The 24801-nt window shown below is 37.5% G+C and overlaps 1 protein-coding gene and 1 non-coding gene across 2 annotated transcripts in view; one reads left to right on the top strand and one right to left on the bottom strand.

Moving 5' to 3' along the window:
• The first annotated feature begins 300 nt into the window (after window positions 1-300).
• Window positions 301-402, top strand: LOC113897933. The gene has a single exon (XR_003512456.1). It is a non-coding gene; the product is annotated as a U6 spliceosomal RNA (small nuclear RNA).
• Window positions 403-3304: 2902 nt separating this feature from the next.
• Window positions 3305-24801, bottom strand: part of CYLC2 (cylicin 2) — a 35995-nt gene continuing 14498 nt past the window's right edge. The window contains exons 3-6 of the mRNA XM_027550817.1: window positions 24553-24674; window positions 20670-22591; window positions 20297-20361; window positions 3305-3568 (exon numbers count right to left, since the gene is read on the bottom strand). Of these exons, the coding sequence (XP_027406618.1) occupies window positions 21305-22591; window positions 24553-24674 (1409 nt within the window). The 3' untranslated portion in view covers window positions 3305-3568; window positions 20297-20361; window positions 20670-21304. The remainder of the gene's footprint in view (window positions 3569-20296; window positions 20362-20669; window positions 22592-24552; window positions 24675-24801) is intronic.

Genomic DNA, 24801 nt, shown 5'->3' with positions numbered 1-24801 from the left:
GGTAATAGTCTAGAAGTTTTGTGGGCTCACTATTGCTGAATTTAAAACAAAAGTGGTAATTTAAAGTGTGGGGGAAAAATAAAAAGTGGCCCAAATGATCAGTTATGGAAATCAACTAGGATTTCTAAAAAAATAAGCCGCAGTGTTGAGAGGTGGCCTGGTACTTTATCTAGTCAAGTTTCTGAGGATGTAGATATTTATTCTAGATAGCTGACTTTGGAGTAGATAGCCCTTGAAGTGGTTGCCTCAGCAATCAAAGTTTAAGCTAGGCACTTGCATCAAAAGAAAAGAAAAGAAAATGTTCATTTTGGCAGTACATATACTAAAATTGGAATGATACAGAGATTAGCATGGCCCCCGTTCTAGGATGAAGTATGGATTCATGAATCATTTCATATTTTTTCAAGGCAAGATCCTCTATGACCCCTCTCCTAAAAGTAACACAAATAAAAACAAAAGTAAATGAGTGGGACCTGAATTAAACTTAAACACTTTTGCACAGCAAAGGAAACTATAATGAAGTCACTCAGTCATGTCCAGCTGTTTGCGATCCCATGGACTGTAGTCTACCAGGCTTCTCTGTCCATGGGATTTTCCAGGCAAGGGTACTGGAGTGGGTTACCATTTCCTTCTCCAGGGGATCTTCCTGACCCAGGGATCGAACCCAGGTCTCCTGCATTGCAGGCAGATGCTTTGCCCTCTGAGCCACCAGGGAAGCAAGGTGAAAAGACAGTCCTCAGAATGGGAGAAAATAACAGTAAATGAAACAACTGACAAAGGATTAATTTCCAAAATATATAAGCAGCTCATGCAACTCAATACCAGAAAAACAAACCAACCAACCAAAAATTGGGGAAAAGACCTAAACAGATGGCTAATAAATACCTGAAAGGATGCTCAACATCGCTCAGTATTAGAGAAATGCAAATCAAAACTACAATGAGACACCATCTCACACTGCTCAGAATGGCCATCATCAAAAAGCCTAAAACAATAAATGCTGGAGAGGGTGTGGAGAAAAGGGAACACTCTTGCACTGTTGATGGGAATGTAAATTGATACAGCCACTATAGAAGATGGTATCAAGATTCCTTAAAAAACTAGGAATAAAACTACCACATGACCCAGCAATCCTACTCCTAGGCATATACTCTGAAGAGACCAAAATTGAAAAAGACACATGCATCCCATCGTTCATTGCAGAACTATTTACAATAGCTAGAACATGGAAGCAACCTAGATGTCCATTGACAGATGAATGGATAAAGAAGTGGTGGCATATATACACAATGGAATATTACTCAGCAATAAGAAGAAGGAACACATTTGAGTCAGTTCTAATGAGGTGGATGAACCTAGAACCTATTGTACAGAGTGAAGTGAGTCAGAACAGAAAGATAAATATGGTATTATAACACATATATATTGAATCTAGAAAAATGGTACTGAAGAATTTATTTTCAGTTCAGTTCAGTCACTCAGTCATGTCCGACTTTTTGCGACCCCATGGATTGCAGCACGCCAGGCCTCCCTGTCCATCACCAACTCCTGGAGTTCACTCAGACTCATGTCCATCGAGTCAGTGATGCCATCCAGCCATCTCATCCTCTGTCGTCCCCTTCTCCTCCTGCCCCCAATCCCTCCCAGCATTATTTACAGGGCAGCAATAGAGAAACAGTCATAAAGAATAGACTTATGGACATGCGGAGAGGGGAGGAGAGGGTGAAGTGTATGGAAAGGGTAACATGGAAACTTACATTACCATAGGTAAGATAGATAGCCAATGCGAATTTGCTGTATGGCTCAGGAAAGTCAAACAGTCGCTCTGTATCAACCTAGAGGGGTGGGATGGGGAGGGAGATAGGAGGGACATTCAGGAAGGAGGATATATATGTATACCTATGGCTGATTCATGCTGAGGTTTGACAGCAAAGAACAAAATTCTGTAAAGCAATTATTCTTCAATAAAAAATTAATTTTAAAAATACATGATTTGTACTCTACTAATAATGGTTTGTAGAGTATAAATCATGTATTTTTTATTTAATTATTTTTTTAATTGAAGGACAGCCATGAAATTAAAAGATGCTTACTCCTTGAAAGGAAAGTTATGACCGACCTAGATAGCATATTGAAGAGCAGAGGCATTACTTTGCCAACAAAGGTACATCTAGTCAAGGCTATGGTTTTTCCAGTGGTCATGTATGGATGTGAGAGTTGGACTGTCACGAAGGCTGAGCGCCGAAGAATTGATGCTTTTGAATTGTGGTGTTGGAGAAGACTCTTGAGAGTCCCTTGGACTGCAAGGATATCCAACCAGTCCATTCTGAAGGAGATCAGCCCTGGGATTTCTTTGGAGGGAATGATGCTAAAGCTGAAACTCCAGTACTTTGGCCACCTCATGTGAAGAGTTGACCCATTGGAAAAGAACCTGATGGTGGGAGGGATTGGGGGCAGGAGGAGAAGGGGACGACAGAGGATGAGATGGCTGAATGGCATCACTGACTCGATGGACGTGAGTCTGAGTGAACTCCGGGAGTTGGTGATGGACAGGAAGGCCTGACATGCTGGGATTCATGGGGTCACAAAGAGTCAGACACGACTGAGCGACTGAACTGAACTGAATAATGGTTTGAGACTTCCCTGATGGCTCAGATGATAAAGAATCTGCCTGCACTGCAGGAGACGTGGGTTTGATCCTTGGGTTGGAAAGATCCCCTAGAGAAGGAAATGGCAACCCACTCTAGTATTCTTGTCTGGGAAATCATATTGATATAGGAGCCTGGTGGGCTACAGTCCATGTGATCACAAGGGATCAAACATTACTTAGGAACTAACACAACAACAAATGATAATTTTGAGTTAACTCTAAGGGTTACATGTCACAAAATTCATTAGCTAAATTTCAAACTGTAAGTTATGTGTTAGAGGGTAAACTAGAAATTAAGAACCTGAGTACTAACATTTTGATAAGGTGGGAATTCCTAAACTCCCAACCAGAAATAAGCCTTGTGGATGGGAATTTTGTGGAAGAATAAAAGTGTAAATTTTCAAATTTATGGGAACCAACACAAATTACATGAGGAAAAAAATGAAAAATGCAGTGTTGAAATTAGAGAATATGTTGAGAATAAAGTCAAATACATAACTGCAAAACTTGAAAGACATTTTGAATTTTCTGACACAGGAATCATATGGTGAAGGAGATCAGGATCCTTTCATATCTCAGTCTTGATGAGCAAATGCTGAAGGCAAAGTCAAGGTAGACCAGTAGGGGAAAAAAAAAAAGAGAAAGAGAAATATAATTTTAAGTAAGACTGGTTTAATAGTTTGACAAAACAGAAGCCACATGCAGCTGTGTGCAAGTAGTTGTAAGTTTGGTCAAAACACACAGGAAAATAGGGAAATAGACTCACATAGTACAGAGAGTAGATTTTTTTTTTAAATTGATATTTTCACCATCGTGGTCAGTATGTTCTTCCAAAATTAGAGCTGGCAAATCATCAAATGAGTGGGGTATTAGACTCTTCCAGTGTGGTAGAACTTTCAGTACATCTTCATGGCAGTCCTGAAATATAAGACCAGAATCTAGTAAGATACTAAAGTTTATCTCCAGGGGCAACAATTTATACCAAAAGAATAAGTACAAATTCCTCTACTGCAATTGTAAGTTTCAAACCTACTACCTTATGGATTTGAGTAATTAAAACTATAAAATGAGCTAGTCTTATATATGCTCTTAAACTCATGTGTTGAAATCCCTGTCCCCAGTACTTCAGAATGTGGTTTGGATATAGAGGACATTAAATTAGGTGATTATGGTTATCTGAGGTCATTAAGGTAGCCCCAATCCAATATGAATGATATTCCTATAAAAGGTTAGGATACACACATACACAGAGGGAACACCATATGAAGAAATAGGGATAACAAGAATATCTACAAGCCAAAGAGAGATGACTCAGAAAAAATCAACTATGCAGACACCTTGCTCTCAGACTTCTAGCTTCCGGAACTGTAGGAACATAAATTGATGTGACTAGGCTACCCAGTCTGTGGTACTTTACTATGGAAGCCCTAGAAGACAAATATATCCTTCCTATATAAATTCTAAGAAAGATTTATCAATTATATCTAGAAAAGTTAAAGGAGGGTCCAACTGATATTTGGTCATGCCAGTTTAGAAAAATACATGTTTTTAATATACTTCAATTCAGTTCAGTTCAGTTCAGTCACTCAGTCATGTCAGACTCTTTGAGACCCCATGAACTGCAACACGCCAGGCCTTCCTGTCCATCACCAACTCCCAGAGTTCACCCAAACCCATGTCCATCGAGTTGGTGATGCCATCCAGCCATCTCATCCTCTGTAGTCCCCTTCTCCTCCTGCCCCACCAATCCTTCCCAGCATTAGGATTTTTTCCAATGAGTCAACTCTTCACATGAGGTGGCCAAAGTATTGGAGTTTCAGCTTCAACATCAGCCCTTCCAATAAATACCCAGGACTGATTTCCTTTAGGATGGACTGGTTGGATCTTCTTGCAGTCCATGGGACTCTCAAGACTCTTCTCCAACACCGTAGTTCAAAAGCATCGATTCTTTAGTGCTCAGCTTTCTTCACAGTCCAACTCTCACATATATACATGACCACTGTAAAAACCATAGCCTTGACTAGACGGACCTTTGTTGGCGAAGTAATGTCTCTGCTTTTAAATATGCTATCTAGGTTGGTCATAACTTTCCTTCCAAGGAGCAAGTGTCTTTTAATTTCATGGCTACAATCACCATCTGCAGTGATTTTGGAGCCCCAAAAATAAAGTCTCACACTGTTTCCCCATCTATTTCCCATGAAGTGATGGGACCAGATGCCATGATCTTCGTTTTCTGAATGTTGAGCTTTAAGCCAACTTTTTCATTCTCCTCCTCCACTTCATCAAGAGGCTTTGTAGCTTCTCTTCACTTTCTGCCACAATGGTGATGTCATCTGCATATCTGAGATTATTGATATTTCTCCCAGCACTCTTGATTCCAGCTTGTGCTTCTTCCAGCCCAGCATTTCTCATGGTGTACTGCATATAAGTTAAATAAGCAGGGTGACAATATACAGCCTTCAGTTCAGTTCAGTTCAGTCGCTTAGTCGTGTCTGACTCTTTGTGACCCCATGAATCCCAGCACGCCAGGCCTCCCTGTCCATCACCAACTCCCGGAGTTCACTCAGACTCACGTCCGTCGAGTCAGTGATGCCATCCAGTCATCTCATCCTCTGGCGTCCCCTTCTCCTCCTGCCCCCAATCCCTCCCAACATCAGAGTCTTTTCCAGTGAGTCAACTCTTTGCATGAGGTGGCCAAAGTACTGGAGTTTCAGCTTTAACATCATTCCTTCCAAAGAAATCCCAGGGCTGATCTCCTTCAGAATGGACTGGTTGGACCTCCTTGCAGGCCAAGGGACTCTCACGAGTCTTCTCCAACACCACAGTTCAAAAGCATCAATTCTTCAGCACTTAGCTTTCTTCACAGTCCAACTCTCACATCCATACATGACCACTGGAAAAACCATAGCCTTGACGTACTCCTTTTCCTATTTGGAACCAGTCTGTTGTTCCATGTTCAGTTCTAACTATTGCTTCCTGACCTGCATACAGGTTTCTTAAGAGACAGGTCAGATGGTCTGGTATTCCCATCTCTTTAAAAATTTTCCAGTTTATTGTGATCCACACAGTCAAAGGCTTTGGCATAGTCAATAAAGCAGAAATAGATGTTTTTCTGGAACTCTCTTGCTTTTTCGAATATACTTACTTACATTCAAACATGTATAAATAGAGTAAAATACCATGAAAGAGAAGTTTCTGAATAGATAAGCAGAATATATAATTGATGACTATATTTTTTTCAGACAAATTCATTAGTTAAATTAGAGGCAACAGCTAAAGCATGCTTTCCTTGAAAATTAAACAACTCTTTATGAAATAAATATATTTCTGATGACACCAAACCTTAAGAAATCTGTCTATATCCTTTATGTCTAAATAAGAAACCTATAACTATAATCACATGAACCTTAAGATTTTCTAACTCTTTAATATTAGTTTGAATTTGGGGAGTTTTTCAGTATTAATAGGATGTATTTTAATAGTTCATTTTTAAACTTGTTTCACAGCTGCTTCTCACTTTACATTTCATTTTAAATTTCTTTCTCTGTTCTCCTTATTATTTCCTAACATTTCATTTATTCTCCATAAATATCATTAAAACAAGTATAATGGTAGAAATGATTTTTATTGCAGATATTGGACAGCAGATAATGACAATAGATGTGGCAAGAAAAAAAACATATACTAAACATGATTATCTTAAAATTAGATCTTCATTACACATAAAGGGTAATTTAATATTTTTCCTGGTTTTCCTATGTCCTTTTTCGCTACTTTACTCTTGCCACTTAGGATAACTTTAGCACTAGCTGCCAGCTTCCCTCTCTCCATCTCAATCAACAACAAGAACAATAATTTCCTTTTTATTTCTTATGTAGAGGAATTGACTTTTCTAATGTAAATATCTTTTATCTGGGCTATACTTAGAAGACCTCATCTCTCATGCTTAATTATCTTATTATTCTATTTCAAGGTATTTTATTTAAGATAAAGAAAACTTTTCCTGTTAATTCAACTAAATCAATCAGCATGCAGCTTTTTTCACTTGATCACAAGAAAATTATTTACAATCAATAATTTAATGAGAAGCTGGGTGCATGCCAATTTGCTTCAGTCAGGTCTTTAACTGGAGATGGATAAGATAACAGAATAATCTAAACCAAAAAGAAAAGAAAGTCTTAAACTACCATGAAATGTCCTTAGAAGTAGTAAAAGCAGAAAGTATAACAATAATGGCGTTACTGGCTAGCACATACAAAAATTCTATTAAAATTCTGAAGGGAAGGATAAATGAATAGCATGAATACGAATAATATAATTGGTAAGTAAGAATGCACTGATTTAAGATTCAATACACTTCACCCAGTTCATACAGTTCATGATAGGGCTCCCGATGGTTGGAGACTTTTCACGTAGTCATAGTATTGATTACCCTCTTTTGCTTCACTCCCATTATGTGGTTCAGGGAACCACTCATTTATGAGGGAACACTCATTAAGAGCTGTTCTCCTTAGCTGGCTTTATAATCCTCAAGGGATTAAAGGACAGGAGAAGAAGAATCATCCTACACCGATGCTACCAACACCTTACAGTAACTATGACATTGCTTTGCACCATTTTTCTGCTCAGAGGGAGCAGCAGCATGCAATGATCTTCCCATGGCAAAGTACTCAAGAGAAAAGCTGTCCCATTGTCTGACCCATTTTCTACCCATGATGATGAATTTCTGCTTCCAGAGATTGCTGCTTTCCCTCAATCTTAGGCCACTCTCTTTGCCCAGTTTTGAGTTCTTTATCAGTTTTCATTTGATTTCCATTCACTCAGTCATTCACTTCTATCTCCAAAGCTGAGCTTGGACTGGGCCTGAGCAATTGAGATTTGTCTCTATCTTTCCATTTTTTGTGATTTAATGCATACTTAAATTTGAATGAATACAGTTATTTGGGGCAAAGCAAGAAGTGAAACTAGAAGGTTAGAATCTGCATAGGGAAAGTGTATAGCTAGACGTAGGGAGAATGTCTTCTAAAAGCCATAGATAGTCAGAGACAGAAATGCTGTATCCTGAAATCTAGTAATCCATATCACTTGACATGCTCACATAGATACTCCAAGGAACACTTAAGAGATACATTTTAGAGATGATTCATGTTGAAAATATCTCAAGGATTATTATTCTAGATTTATCCTTAGATTTCCAAACATATTACATGGTACTTAATCTTGGTATCAATAAAATCACATCTTTACTTCTTTCTCTAAAAAATGTATTTCCATTGTTTATGTATGTTTTTGATTTAACATTCTTTATCCCAAAACTGTGTTGCACAATTCAGTGTTCTGTCACTATTACCCACTCACACACTCTGAAACTTATTTTATTTCTAACTGTTAGAACTGCAAGTGTAATTATCATGGATGCTATTTGTTTTTGCATTCAAGAACTTAGGAAATTAAAAATTATAGCATGTATTATAACTTTCTGAGAACCATAAAATTAATTCTTAAACAGATTCAGCACTACAAATAGATTTCCTGTTATTTGTCTCCTACTACCTCAATCTGGTAAGAAAACTAGAAGTCACTATCCAGATACCTTCCTCTTACATTTACTCATAGTAATATTTTTCATTCATAACATGCTATACGTGTTTCATATACTTGTTCTGTAATTGCCTATGGAAGCACTTTTTTTTTATAGACAATTTCATTTTTATAATACACTAGGCTCCAGATTAGACTGAGTGCAGTTCTATTTGAATCATTTAACAAGGAGAGTCTTGAAATCAGAGCTATGTTTTCTTAGAAATTATTAGATTTCTCCAGATACCATGTTCAATGATAACTAAAACCCAGACTTCTTCCATCTGGTGTACTTGAAAGTGAAAGTGAAAGTCACTCAGTCGTGTCCGACTCTTTGCAATCCCATGGACTACACAGTCCATGGAATTCTCCAGGCCAGCATACTGGAGTGGGTAGCCTTTTCCTTTTCTAGGGGGTCTTCCCAACCCAGGGATCAAACCCAGGTCTCCCACACTGTGGGTGCATTCTTCACAAGCTGAGCCACCAGGGAAGCCCAATAATTACTAGAGTGGGTAGCCTATCCCTTTTCCAGCGGATCTTCCTGACCCAGAAGTCAAACCAGAGTCTCCTGAATTGCAGGTGGATTCTTTACCAACTGAGCTATCAGGGAAGCCCATCTGGTGTACTTACTAGTGAATTATTGTTCAATGAATAAATAAAATTGAAATAGCAAGGCATGATGCAAAAATACTAAAATAACTGAAAGCAGACCATAGAGATAGATGGCAGGTAGGTAGACAGGTAGGTGTATAAGTAGATAGGTATGCCAGTGGATGGATGGATGGGTAGATAGATAAATATATAGGTGGAAGGATATTCCTCACTAGTGACCTTTAGAGAAATGTGTTATAACAATGATTACCCCTCTCTCATTTTTGCAGAGATTGATCCAGATTTTAGCAAGTTATTCCTTTCCTACCTGAGAAAGATGTACATTGCAAAGGGAATTTGAATAATACCTTATTCAAAATTGCTTTCATATTTTCCCTGAACTGTAACTTTCTTGATGAGGCCAAATTTTGTGTTAAAAAAAAATCATGCATATCACAAAACCTTCATGTAAGTTTTAGATACTTATAGGCTTTATATTAATATCTCCTTCCTTGGAGGTAAACTTTATATGTATACTTCATGAAGAAAATTTAGAGACTTTATTGTTTTGTTCTTCTGGATGTTTGTCTTTACTCAGGGTGTGCTGGCCATTATCTCTTTGATAGAGGGTGTAGCTGGTGTTGGTTTGTCTGAAGCCTGTGCAGGATGTGAGTCAGGGCTTCCTCTCTGTTATATCTGCCAATGTCCTGTTGGGTGTGAAGTCTGCCCCCCAGTTGTTGGATAAGAAGCTCTGAGGGTCAAGTTCAACCAGGTATGGTTGCCCATGAGTGTGCACCTTGCCCCAAAAGAGGGATTGATAATGCAGGTAAGGCCTGTGTGGTCACCCAGGACGTATGAATCGTTTCTGTATGTAGCCATGATTCTGCTCAGAAGGAGTCCCCATCACAAACCTTTCTCTCTTATGTTCATCACAGATCTAGTTAGTGCAAAGCTGTTGTGTTTAGTAGTCTGGGCCTAGAGCTGGTGGTTTGGAGTTGTGGCTATGCAAGAATTGAGGTGACTGCACTGCTGCCTGAGATCTTGGCTGTCTCTGTGGCAGTCTTATCCCAGGACCTGTCTGCCCCAGATTTAGCAAGCTTCAGTGTGGAGTGAGCAGAACTGGAATACTCTCTCTGGGAGACAAACCACTGTATACTTCTGAGTGTGCTGACAATGACTGCCACCCTCCCACCGTAACCACAGCCCAGATCCTCCAGGCTGCCTCTGTGTAGCTAAATGAGTCCTATGCCAGTGGCTCTCTGCCCTAGACTCATTGGTTAGCCTTTGCATACTGTTGGGTCACCAACTCCCTCTGCACACACTGACAAAGGCCAGTTTTGACTGTGTTGGAGCTCTTCTGCCAGTTTCCAGTTAGTTTTCCGTGAGAATTATTCCACGTTTGTGCATCATATATGTGTGTGTGTGTATATATACATATATTACTATTGCTACATTGTGATGAAGCTAAATACAGGTATATTAGCAGTAGTGGTTTTGGCAGGACCTGATGGTAGTTTTTACTCATAAACATTATTGGAGATGAGATTTGAGGGCTACTTAGGAATAACCAGGACTTCCCTGGTGGCTCACATGGTAACGTGTCTGCCTACAATGTGGCAGACCTGGGTTCAATCCCTGGGTCAGGAATATGCTCTGGAGAAGGAAATGGCAACCCACTCCAGTACTCTTGCCTAGAAAATCCCATAGATGGAGGAACCTGGTAGGCTACAGTCCATGGCGTCACAGAGAGTCAGACACAACTGAGTGACTTCACTTCACTTAGGAATAACCATAGAACTTGAAATTGAGTTGTGTTGCAAAAGTAGAAGTTGAGATACTGTACTTATTGTTGGAGTCTGAAGTTCAAATAATATATTAAAGTAAATGGTGATATTTTCCTTATCAAGATATTATGACAAATGAATAATTTTTTTTTTGCCCACTTGATTTAATGATTCATTTTCCTCTAAGGATTTTTTTCCGGTTTTATTGAGGTATAATTGACAAAAGTACACATCATGGTTATTTGATATACATATACATTGTGAAAGGATTCCTCCCATCTAACTAACTAACATATCCATATTTGTTAACACTGTATTGTTTAATGAAAATTACTAAGGGAACTGATATATTAACACCCCTCATTGTTCCAACATTGATGACTATGACCAAGCACTGACACTACTAAACACTGTCTTTCTTTAATACATTTTGTATCTTCTGGTTAATATCATGACTGATTTTTGTGTATAACTGAGAAAAAAATATCATGTTTACTTGAAGCATGTAGCAGAATAACAAAGCTAATGCCAAAACTACTGTGCTTTTGAAGTTATCCCAGTTTTATTCATAACTTTAATTGGAGAATTTGCCTGTTAACCGAAGATACCTCACATGCTGTGCATTTTGAAAGATCAAATCTGTGGAAGAATTTATTAAAGAAATAACATTCAGTGATGCTGTTAATAAAAATAGCCTCTACTTTAAAAAGTATGGCACATACATGGCCCACATGCTGTCCCTCTGTTCTTCCATTTCCATGTTTTGGTTGCTAATTGATAAAGATACAATTTCCTACTAAGCCTTTTGAGAATCCTCCTCAACATAGCACTGTGCATCCAGTTAATCAGAGATGGTATGAAAGTTGGAATTCATTTGTCATCCCCATTTTGTGCATACCTGTTCAGTCGCTTCAGTTGGGTCTGACTCTTTGCTATCCCATGGACAGTAACCCACCAGGCTCTTCTGTCCATGGGATTGTCCTGATGAGTAGGTTGTCATTTCCTCCTCCAGGGGGATCTTCCCAACCCAGGAATTGAACCCACAGTCTCCTGTGGTTCCAGCACTGCAGGCAGATTCTTTACCACTGAGCCACCAGGGAAGCCCATTCCCATTTTAACAGTAAGTAAATCCTTTGTTCCCCTCAAATAATCACTTTAAGTGTGTATCATCTAGGTTTTTCTCCCACCACAAGTATAGTTTTCTGGTTTTTGTCAACAAGATCTGCTGTCCCTTATCTTTTCAGCTCATCTGAGCTCACAGACAGCTGTGGATGTTTCTAACAAATGGACAGTCCTACCTTAAACACCAGAATCTCTTAGTCTCTGCTTCAGAACTTTCTCTGGCACTACAGGTTTCTCTTGATTAGGAGCAACCCAGAATTGTGGGAAAGTGTAGTCTGAGAGACCAGTACTCAGTGATGAGCAGTCTATTTTCCCAATTAGGAGAGAAGAATCAGAGGATAAATGTCCTGGCCTTGCCATTCCCTCATGGCTCAGCTGGTAAAGAAGCCCACTGCAATGTGGGAGACCTGAGTGTGATCCCTAGGTTGGGAAGATCCCCTGGTGAAGGGAACAGCTACCCATTCCAGTATTCTGGCTTGGAGAAGTCCATAGACTGCATAGTCCATGGGGTCGCAAAGAGTCTGCCACCAACCGAGTGTCTTTCACTTTCGTTTTCACGTGCCATTCCACAGTAGGAAGATCCCAGTATGTGTTCTCCATGGCTTATCAGAAGTTCCAGAGGGGAACTGAGTGATTATCTGCTCATTAGCGTTTCGTTTCCCTGATTTTTTTCTTCATTCTTCATTTTTGTTTCCTAGCATCACCCAAGTCCTCATGTCAGGGTCTGCTCTTAGAACTAAAGCTAAAATGGTGTCTTTTGTCTTCATGTTATGTAGAATATTTATTCACAAACCTCAGTCAGTGAAGTTCCTGCTGATGATCCATAGACTGAGATGCAAGCTCTAACTCACCACTTCATAGAAGATCCAATAAAACATCTTTTTTTCCTCTATGGAAAGTCCCACAGGAGAATTATCTGATAGCACTATAGGCCAGAAATCCAACAGGGTTCTCACTGGCAAAAATCAACATGTCAGCCCAGTAGCTTTCTTTTTTGGAGCCTCTAGAGGATACTCAGTTTCCCTGCCTTTTCTAGTTTTGAAACTGTGCACATTTGCCATCTCTGTCTCTATAGATGTATTTTTGATGTTGCATGTTATGCAGAGGTGAGCTCTATGTCTTCCTACCCTGCCATCTTAATCCCCCTCCTTTTTGCTATTGATTTTTATTCCTATATTAGAATTATTGATAATAGTGATTTTAGTGAAATTGAAGGAAACTGGTAATATCTAAAATCTATTATTTCAGAAAATCAGTGGGTATTTTATATTGGGCATACTGTGATGTTTGTTTTCTCTTACATAAAACAAACAATTAAAGTCAATCAGTTATTTAATCTTAAATGATACTCACTTTTAACATTTTTATTTGCTCTCTAACATTGACAAAATTACATAAACACAGACAGACACACATATACACACAGAGAAGAAAAAAATCTTCAAACCAGAAACACCTTGCAAATATTCATACCATTGCAGGTAATGAAGCATATTGTGGAGTATCTATAGAATTCTATAATATCAAACATGACTAAAGAATGATTTATTGTACTACCTTAATTTTCCACACAAGGAGGCCAGAGAAATTATGTATTTTTTTCCAGACATATACATTGCTAAAGATAAGATTTCCTTTTTCTTTTAAACAGTAACTGCTAATGTGATTTTAGTCATACTGAAAATCTTTAGCCATCACTGCAAGTCATCCCAATGATTTAATCATATATCCACTGATCACAAGCTTACAAAAGTAGCAATTCTTTAATATCTGGATTTCAATTTTATAGCTCTAAACTTTACTCAAGAAAAATTAACCAGTAAGAGAAGAAGACAATCTTCCCCTGCAAACTGTGTGATGAAAAGTCAAAATTGAGAATTGAATCATATGTCAAGATTATGGAGACGAATGTTGTCCTATACATGGAGTTCTCCATTTGAATTGATATCCCATCCTGTTTCACTTCCTGTTTGGCCTTAGTAGGAGACAAGGTCAATAAGGGTTAGAGAAACAACCTATAGTTAAACAACCAATCATCTCTGCTGCTGCTTACTGTTAGAAATAAAGAAAAAGCAAATGACTAAAAGTTAGAAAACTGGATATATTTAGAGACAGGTATAATCCTCATTGATTGCAGAGTTTTCTTAATATATATTATATTTATTATGTTAATGGCCAAAAGCCTTTTTTGTATATGAATTACAGGTTTATTTTTTTATCATTTCCATATATTTCTAACAGAATTCATAGTCCACATTTGGCTCATAAAATATAGCATTAGGAAAAAACCAAGAGCCTCTGCTATAGATCAGAGTCTAAACTGATAAGTATAGTTGTTTTTAGGTGATACTAGTAGCCCTTATAGAAGAATTAATTACATAGGTTAGAAATCAGAGCTACAAGTAATGACTCAAAAAACTGAACCTGTACTTTTTCTTCATACTAGATTTGGAGGGGATATAATCCTTAATTGTTTCTATGTAGTGGAAACCTTTTTTTTTTTTTTTTTTTTAATTCTAATCTATTTTGCCAGATCATAAACAGGAAGGGTGTGAAACTAGGTAACATAACTTCTAAGTTGAGCTAAGCATTTGAGAGTGAATCCCATCACTTCATGGGAAATAGATGGGGAAACAGTGGAAACAGTGTCAGACTTTATTTTTCTGGGCTCCAAAATCACTACAGATGGTGACGGCAGCCATGAAATTAAAAGACGCTTACTCCTTGGAAGGAAAGTTATGACCAACCTAGATAGCATATCCAAAAGCAGAGACATTACTTTGCCAACAAAGGTCTGTCTAGTCAAGGCTATGGTTTTTCCTGTGGTCATGTATGGATGTGAGAGTTGGACTGTGAAGAAGGCTGAGTGCCAAAGAATTGATGCTTTTGAACTGTGGTGTTGGAGAAGACTCTTGAGAGTCCCTTGGACTGCAAGGAGATCCAATCAGTTCATTCTGAAGGAGATCAGCCCTGGGATTTCTTTGGAAGGAATGATACTAAAGCTGAAACTCCAGTACTTTGGCCACCTCATGCGAAGAGTTGACTCATTGGAAAAGACTCTGATGCTGGGAGGGATTGGGGGCAAGAGGAGAAGGGGACAGCAGAGGATGAGATGGCTGTATGGCATCACTAACTCGATGGACGTGAGTCTGAGTGAACTCTGGGAGTTGGTGATGGACAGGGAGGCCTGGCATGCTGCAATTCATGGGGTTGCAAAGAGTCGGACACGACTGAGCGACTGATCTGATCCGATCTGATCTGATAGTCACATTGAGAGGAATCTTATCAAATGAGATTAGGCCATATCCTTGTGAGCTAAATAGCAATTGGAGAATTAGTTTGATTTTTCTAAGTCATAAGTTTCAGTTTAGGATCTTGGAGATGCCTACCCCAAGTAAGTAATTTCAAGTAGATACTCCAACTGACACATTCATTTACCAGACATATGGTTTGAGTGTATACTTCGTGTGCAGTGTAGTATATGCTGTATACTAGAGACAGCAGTAAATAAGTCCCATAATTTTCCTTCCCTGGTGAAGTTTTTATTCTTATCAAGAAAACAGGAAGAATGCAATAAATGATTTTGACTAGAGAGAGAAGTAGATAGATTAAAGATAAATTACATTGGAAAACAAATAAAATAGATTGATGGATATAGACAGACAACAGGTGATTATATATGTTACACAGAAGAATATAGCATGTTAGAGGAGAGAAGTAGCTGGGTGACAGGGAAGTGAAGGACAAAAAGATGTACAGAGAAACATGTCTGGATCAGATGGATCACAGACCTAAATAGAAAATGTAAAACTCTAAAAGTCTTAGACTATAAGAGAAAAACTAAATAATCTTGGGTTTGGTAATAACTTTTTAGATACAAAACCAAAGAAATTCATGAAAGAAAGAATTCATAAGCTAGACTTCATTAAAACAAATTTAAAAACTGTGCTTTATGTAAACATTGACTAGAGAATAGAAAGATAAGCCACAGAGTGGGAGAAAATATTTGAAAAAGATATATCTGATAAGTAATGTGTATCAAAAATATTCACAGAATTCTTGAAAATCAACAATAAGTAAACAGACAATCTGGTTAAAAAATGAGTCAAAACCTTGACCTCTTCAAAGAAGATAGATTGCAAATAGCATATGAAAGGGTTCTCACCTGTGTGTCTTAGAAGACATGCAAATCAAAATAATGAGGTACCACACCAATTAGAATGGCCAAAATCTAAAACACTGATGCTGCCAAATGCTAAGAAGTATGTAGAGCAAGAGTAACTCTCATTCATTGCTGGTGGGAATGCAGAACTGTGAAGCTCACTATAAAAAGTAGTTTTCAAATTTCTTTTGTGTATGTGTGTATATGAGCATGTGTAATAATAAAGTACACATACATGCATGTGTGTCTGACTCAGTCTCTCAATTGTGTCCAACTCTTCACAACCTCATGGACTGTAGCTCACCAGGTCCCTCTGTCTGTGGGATTTTACAAGCAAGAATACTGGAGTGGGTTGTCATTTCCTTCTCTGGGAGAGCTTCCCAACCCAGGGATTGAACCTGTACATGTATATATCTGTATGTATACACATATATACATACACACATACTTTTCTGACTCACAAAAAGCTATAGATATTTAATGTAGACACCTTGATGACTTTATGAGTTTGGAGATAAATATATATCTTAGAAACCATCTCACCAGTCTTCACTGTAAACATATTCATAACCTCCAAAAGTTTCCTTTCACCTTCTTTATATATTGTTACCATTTTTAATATGATAAAAACAGACCTAACCTTTTAGCAAATTTCTAAGTATATAATATAGTATTGTTTCAAAACTAAACATTCTTATCATACAATCCATTAATTTGCTCCATGGTTTTTACCCAAAGGGGTAGAAAATTTATGCCTATGAAAATATCTACATATGCATGTTTATAGTAGCTTTATACATAATTGCTAACGTTTAGAATCAACTAATATATTTTCCAGTAGGTGGCGGTGGTGGTGGTTTAGTTGCTAAGCTGTGTCCGACTCTTGCGACCCCATGGACTGTAGCCTGCCAGGCTCCTCTGTCCATGGGATCCTCCAGGCAAGAATGCTGGAGTGGGTTGTCATTTCTTTCTCCATTTCAGTAGGTAAATAGACAAATTGTGGTGTTTCTAGGTAATAGAATATTATTTAGCACTACAAAGAAATGAGCTATTAAGCCATTCAAAGACATGGAGGAATCTTAAATGCATATTGCTAGATGAAAGAAGCCAGTCTAATAAAGGCTATTAATATTCCAACAATATGATATTCTTGAAAAGGAAAAACTGAAGACAGTAAAAAGATCATTGCTTGCTAGGGGTAGGGGGCAACAGTGAGATGAATCAACAGAGCACAGAAGAGTTTTAGGACAGTGAAACTATTATGTGTCATTATGCATTTTTAAAAACCCACAAAATGTACACCACCAACGGTAAACTATTGGTTTTATGTGATAATGATATATAAATATAGGTTCATCAGTAGTAACATGTATTACTCTGGTGAGGGGTGTTGACAATGGGGAAAACTACGCATGTGTGGGTTCAGGGCATGCATGGGAAATCTCTGTACTCACAGATTAATTTTTTTGTAAACCTAAAACTGTTCTAAAAGTAGAATCTATTTTAAAACACTCAGGTGAAGTTTAAGCTGAAGACAATTAATTTGAAGATGTCAGCAGTGTGAAGTGTGTGGAGATTTGTGTTATAAGCAGAGAGAACAAGTGTGAAGCCGAAAAACCTTGCTGGTCTGTATAGTTAAATACAGAAAGAAATCCAGTATGACAAGACCATTCTAGGCAATTTTGATACAAAAGGGCAGAGAAGTAGTGAGCAGTCAGATTATTAAAGACTTTATAACCTAGAGCAGAAGGAAAGTTTATGCTTAATATGATGGTAATACACTGGGAAGTTTGAGTAATGGAGAAACATCATGACTTTGTTAAGAATGATTTACAGCATAGTGGTAAGACATGATAGAGTGGGCTTCCCCTACATTTAGGTGGAATTTGGGAGGTATCCAACAGAGTTATAATAGCTAATTGGACTTCTAGTGTGAAAGTGATGGAAATGCAGTGAAAAAGACCAATGCAATTATCTTGGAGGTAATCAGGAAGAATTTGTTAATTAATAAGTAGGATAAAAGGAAAAATTAATTATGAATGACCCATAAATTTTGGATTGAGTCAGATTAGATACCACTGTCATTTACTGATTTGGTGAAATTTTGGAGAACCACAGGAGGGTTCTATTTGGGAAATGTTAATTTGAGAAAATGAAGAGCTCCTTGGAAGAATAGTTATGACAAACCACCTAGACAATGTATTAAAAAGCAGAAATACCAATTTGCCAACAAAGGTCCATATAGTCAAAGCTGTAGTTTTTCCAGTAGTCATGTATGAATGTGAAAGTTGGGCCATAAAGAAGGCTGAGCGCTGAAGAACTGACATTTTCAAATGTGGTGCTGGACAAGACTCTTGAGAATTCCTTGGACAGCAAGGAGATCAAACCAGTCAATCCTAAAGGAAATCAACCCTGAATATTCATTGGGAGGACTGATACTGAAGCTGAAACTCCAATAATTTGACCACCTGATGCAAAGAAGAGTCACATTAGGGGGGATGCTGGGGAAGATTGAGGGCAAGAGGAGAAGGGGGTGAGGATTTCATCTCAACCATTGAGGATGAGATGGTTGGGTGGCATCACTGACTCAATGGACATGAGTTTGAGCAAACTTAGGGAGATAATGAAGGACAGAGAAACCTGGCATGCTGCAGTTCATGGTGTCACAAAGAGTCGGACACAACTTAGTGACTGAACAACAAAAAAATTGAGATGCACTTCCTTTACCATTCAGCAGTAAAGAATCTGCCTGTCAGTGGAGAATGTGCAGGTTCAGTCCCTGGGTTGGGAAGATCCCCTGGAGAAGGAAATGTCAACCCACTATAGTATTATTGCCTGGGAAATCCCATGGACAGAAGAGCCTGGTGGGCTACAATCAATTGGTTGCAAAAGAGTCAGACATGACTAAGAAACTAAGTGAAACAATTTTGAGTTGCCTGGAAGAGAATGATGTAGATGCTTTAATTTAATATTTGGATATATGAATTTGGAGTTGAGTGGAGAAATCAATACTATGTTTAAAATGCAGGATTCAACAGTGTAAGAATGATCTATAAATCCCTTTGAATGGATGGGATAACTCAGGGAAATATACAGATAGAAAAGAGACAAGCTGTCAGGATAAAAATATACTGCTGTTTGATTTGGCTGTATGGAGGTTTCCTGATGACTTTGGTGCAGTTCAGTAGAATGATAAAGGCAAATGTTCAGATGTTCTTTCACTAGATATTAAATTTGAATCTAAAATTTGACTTTTGAATATTATGTTAGAAAATTTTAAGGTATTTTTAGAGGTAAGTGGGAGACTAAATGATTTCCTAAACTAATACAACATTGTAAATTAACTACACTTCAATAAATTTTGTTTTTAAAATGCTCTCCTAAATTTTCAGACTGATGCTAATATTTTCAGAAAAGGTTGAATATCTGAACACAGGATTTTACTATAAGCAGAGGGAGAATGAGGAGTTTCCTGGAAGGGGGAGAGGAGACCAATGGGGCAGGATTCAACTGTTTGTCATCACAATTGTTTCAGATCAGGAAGGTAAGACCACCTGGAAGACCATGAGCTACAACAGCCATTAACCCCTGAGTAGTTGATATATGGAGACAGGGGCCAATATTTTAAGAACAGGCAAAGAAACTACACTTCACTCTTAATAGAAAGTTAGCTTTTGAGTGCATTTGGAATCAGAGACCCTTCCTTTAATATTAAAGGGGAAGCTTTATCTTAGATCTAGAGTTTCTATTGGGAATAAGAAAGGGGAGAGAAGCAAGTTCTGCAACGTTGTTGAGTTCATCTGAAAGAGTATGTTTTAAATCAAAAAAAGATTTAATTGACACTAATTGGCAAGTCCAAGGTTTTGACTTTTGTTTTATATTGCTTTTTAATTTTTTCACATTAATAAGATTCATGGGATAGAAGAGAGTTTAATATAGTTATAAAGTTAACTATTTTCACATGAAAATAACATCATGGCAGTATTTTCACTCTGCTAGTGAGTGAGTGAAGGTCACTCATTCATGTCTGATTCTTTGCGACCCCATGGACTATACAGTCCATGGAATTCTCCAGGCCAGAATACTGGAGTGGGTAGACTTTTCCTTCTCCAGGGGATCTTCCTGATCCAGGGATTGAACCCAGGTCTCCTGCATTGCAAGAGGATTCTTTACTAGCTGAGCCACAATGGAAGCCCAAGAATACTGGGGTGGGTAGCCTATCACTTCACCAGCAAGTCTTCCCAACCCAAGAATCAAACCAGGTCTCCTGCATTACAGGCGGATTCTTTACCAACTGAGCTATCAGGGAAGCCCCTGCTAAACTCTGTTTAATTCTGGTTCATTTGCTTTTATATATGTATTTATCAGATTATCAAGAATCAATATCTCTATTTTAAATTTACTCACATTTGTAATTTGGACAATTTTGATTTACATCATTCCTTAAATGGAGAGAAGTTGGCCACCATTTTCTGTTAAAACAATCAAATACATAAAATTTTTGGTAAGTAATTATGTTATATATCATAAACCAGTCTCTTCTCCCTCACCTTAAATAATTCTGCTTCCCTTAACCTTTCTACTGGCACTTTAAAAACCTTCATTCATGTGGTGTCCCCACCACATTCTTAAATATTTCTTATGAAAATGTTCAAACCTGATGAAAATCTAATCAGATTACAGAGATTTTATAAGAATTATAAATTTAAACTCAAACCTTTAAGCTAGTTCAATTGATTTTTAATCTTATTTTATTTAAAAGGAAGCAAAACTAACTTACCAAGTATGTTTATCTTGTCTTGGAAGCAGAGTATTCAATATCCATCAACTTGTTTGTGGCTGATTATTCTTCAGAGATGGTATAGGCTCACAAAAAAGCAGTAATTTTTTTTCTTTTTCCTTTTTTTTTTTCCTTTTTTTTTTTTTTTTAGGAATGCTGTATTTGTGCTTATTTGAAAGTAGATTTTATGAAATTTGTTTGACTTCCCCTCACGACTTCTACGATTCTTTATTTAAATCTGTGGGTATTAACTTCAAGTTGTTTAAATCTATGTATTCAACATCTGTATCCATGATTTTTTTTTACTCCTTTGTTGATTTTGTTTCTTCCTTGTATCCATAGATTCAACATCATTAACTTCTACATTCTTATTTGAATATTCTTTTTGAATCTTTCTGGGGGTCTTTCTTTGAATCCTCATCTCCCCAAATTTTTTGTAACTAACCTCCAAGCCCTTTTAATGTTTTTCCTTATTTTTTTTAATGAAGCTTTTTTGAGTCCATCTTTTGAATTCTTCTTTCCTCCATTTTACAAATTATGTCATTAATTCTTTGGATACAACTTCCACTCATAGATGCAGTTTCAGACTACTAAAGTTGTTTCATCAAGTATGCTTTTGAATTATCATCCAAGGCCTACTTTCCCTTTTTGGCATCTTTCTTGGCATCTTTCTTGGCATCCTTCTTGGCATCCTTCTTGGCGTCCTTCTTGGCATCCTTCTTGGCTGAGTCCTTTGGTTCACTTTCTGCCTCACCAGGCTTCTTCTCATCTTTCTTTTCTTTTTTACTATCCTTCTTCTTTGCATCTTTTTTGTCCTTTGATTCATCACCTTTCTCACCTGCTTTCGTTGGATCTTTTTTCCCTGCCTTATCCTTCTTTGAATCTTTCTTTTCGCCTTCTGATTCTGTAGCAGACTCCTTGCCCTTCTTTGAACCTTTCTTATCTTTTTTGTCATCTTTCTTTGCATCTCCTTTATCACCTTCTGCCTTTGAATCAGACTCCTTGCCCTTCTTTGAACCTTTTTTACCTTTTTTGTCATCTTTCTTCGCATCTCCTTTTTCACCTTCTGATTCTGTAGCAGACTCCTTGCCCTTCTTTGAACCTTTTTTACCTTTTTTGTCATCTTTCTTCGCATCTCCTTTTTCACCTTCTGATTCTGTAGCAGACTCCTTGCCCTTCTTTGAACCTTTTTTACCTTTTTTGTCATCTTTCTTTGCATCTCCTTTTTCACCTTCTGATTCTGTAGCAGACTCCTTGCCCTTCTTTGAACCTTTTTTACCTTTTTTGTCATCTTTCTTCGCATCTCCTTTTTCACCTTCTGATTCTGTAGCAGACTCCTTGCCCTTCTTTGAACCTTTTTTACCTTTTTTGTCATCTTTCTTCGCATCTCCTTTTTCACCTTCTGATTCTGTAGCAGACTCCTTGCCCTTTGAATCTTTCTTACTTTTTTTGGAATCTTTCTTTGCATCTCCTTTTTCACTTCCTGAATCTGAAGGAGTCTCCTTGCCCTTCTTTGAGCCCTTCCTATCTTTTTTAGCACCTTTCTCTGCACCTGCTTTTTCATCTTCAGATTCTGTTGCTGATTCTTTGCCCTTCTTTGAATCTTTTCTCTCTTTTTTTAAATCTTTCTTTTCATCTGGTTTCTCTTCTTTAGCTTTTGAAAGTTTCCTGGGTTTTTCCTTTGAAACTATGGACTCCGCTTCTGAATCTGATTTGTCCTTGTCTTCTTTGCTTTTCTTAACCTTCGGAGATGAAGGTTTTGCTGCCTGTTTAGCATCCTCCTGGGAGGGAGGAGTTTCTTTCTGGGGATGCCGACTCCTGGCAGCTAAATAAACAGATGGTCTCTCAGAAATTCTCATTAAAGAACGGTGCATCCATAAAGGTTGTTTACGATCTCCCCTTAACTTCTCTGCATCATATTTCTGAAATATGGGTTAGAATAATGATGAACAACTTGTGTGTGAATTACACAGCCCTTTTTACCAGATATTGAATGCATTCAACTTTGACCATGAAAAGATTTGGGGAAAGGAAGAAAAGTCACTCAGTGGTGTCCAACTCTTTGCGACCCCATGGACTGTAGCCTACCAGGCTCTTCCCTCCATGGGATTCTCCAGGCAAGAGTACTGGAGTGGGTTGCCATTTCCTTCTCCAGGGGATCTTCCCGACCCAGGGATCAAACCTAGATCTCCTGCATTCCAGGTAGACACTTTAACCTCTGAGCCACCAGGGAAGCAGATAAGTGGTAGTTTGCATAGTTTATTGTGCTTTTTAAAAAATTTTGTTCCTTGTTGTACTAAAGGACAGCCATATCTCATTTTAGGGCTAATTTTAATTTAGAGGACCTTCATAATTCCCTCAAGATTTATGTTAAAATTCTCAGAGACATCCATTTTCTAATGACGTATCAGAAGCTCTCTTCACAATCATGAGAGACCTTTTCTTTTTTTGAACTCTGTGTTCTTGAAGCTTGTTGGAATATCTTACCCACTTTCCATTTCTATGCTAACTCAAGAACTAATTATTCTCTAATATCTAAGAGTTTCATGTTCAAGTATATTCTGGTCTCTATTGTTACATTCAAGGTCTCTGGAAGTTTGAATGCTACCTGTGGTTAAAATTAAAAGCCTGGTACTCTTCTCCTTGACAAGATATAATTTGAACATCAGCTAAGAACCTGCAATAATGAAAGCAATAACCTTTCATTGACAACTAGTTTCTGCAGAATGGTATATTCTGTTTTCAACTCATAGTCAAATATTTTTAAAAACTTAATTGCAAAAGTAACACATTTTGGAAAGAATGTTAATGAATGATAAAACAAACAAGAAAGAAAGAAAAAAAAGCACATGAAAAAACAGAAGAAATTGGGTTACATCAATGAGTTGAAGATACATCATTTTGTGGAAACTTTTCTTGAAATTTTTCATATTCCATGATGATCCCAGAAACATTGGGAAATATTAATCTTCTAATGCTCAGAATTCTGAATTATATATTTCTGGAAATGGGAAAGCATTGAAACTTTCTCAGTGTATGATGTAACTCCATGATTCTAATGAAGGGATATCTCCAGCTGATGAATATTTTCTGAATGTTCATACTAACTGTAACATTAGGATATACAGATTTCTATGTTTCTTGGATACATATTTTCTGTAATGTGGTATTGCTGAACTAATATTTGATAGAAAATATGGGAATACTTTTTATACAGTGAAATGCAAATAAAATATAACTACTTTCTCCAAGTAGTAGAATTGAACTACCTTTAACTGTACTATTCATGAACTTCCCAGGTGGCATTAGTGGTAAATAATCTTCCTCCTAATTTAAGAGGCATAAGAGATGGAGGTTACCCGCGTTCCCCATCCTGAACCCTCCTCCCTCCTCCCTCCCCTAAAACTAATACAATATTGTAAAGTTTAAAAATAAAATAAAATTTAAAACCTGTTAAAAAAAAAAAAAGAGAGATGGAGGTTAGATCCCTGGGTTGGGAATATCCCCTGGAGAAGGGCATGGAAGTCCACTCTAGTATTCTTACCTGGAGAATCTCATGGACAGAGGAGTCCAGTGGGCCACAGTCCATAAGGTTGCAAAGAGTTAGACACGACTGAAATGACTTAACTCACATGTATGGTCCAGTATGCTATTTAAAAGCCTCATGTGAACTGAATCCAACTGAATTGTAAAATCCAATTGCTCAGTTGGACTAGTCTCATTTCAAGTGTTCAGTAGCAATACTGGAATTAGAATGTAAAGGTATAAAATACTTCCATCATCACGGAAATCCCATTGGTCAGCACTCATCTATAACATATACAAAATATTCATGATTTGAAGATTATTATGAGTAAAATTATATAACTTTTTCAATACTCACAGGACTTGTATTTTCTTGTAGTAGGGAAGGTTTTGATCTCCTTCTTTTTCCTGGCCTTGGTGGTTTGGGAAATACCAGGGCAAAATGTTGCTGATTCCATGATTTTTTGCTTAATTCACTGACTGAAATAAAAACAAATAAGAATACATCTCAGAGTAAATAGAATTTTACCAGGTATAAAATGGCAGTAAGGTAATTATATGTAAATGAATAAATAAAAGATTCAAATTATGGTTTCATGCATTTGGT

Source organism: Bos indicus x Bos taurus, chromosome 8 (assembly GCF_003369695.1).
Source record: "Bos indicus x Bos taurus breed Angus x Brahman F1 hybrid chromosome 8, Bos_hybrid_MaternalHap_v2.0, whole genome shotgun sequence".
NCBI classification, from domain to species: Eukaryota; Metazoa; Chordata; class Mammalia; order Artiodactyla; family Bovidae; genus Bos; species Bos indicus x Bos taurus.
The sequence above is the reverse complement of the archived record's forward strand: the minus strand, read 5'-3'. Positions and strand labels throughout refer to the sequence as shown.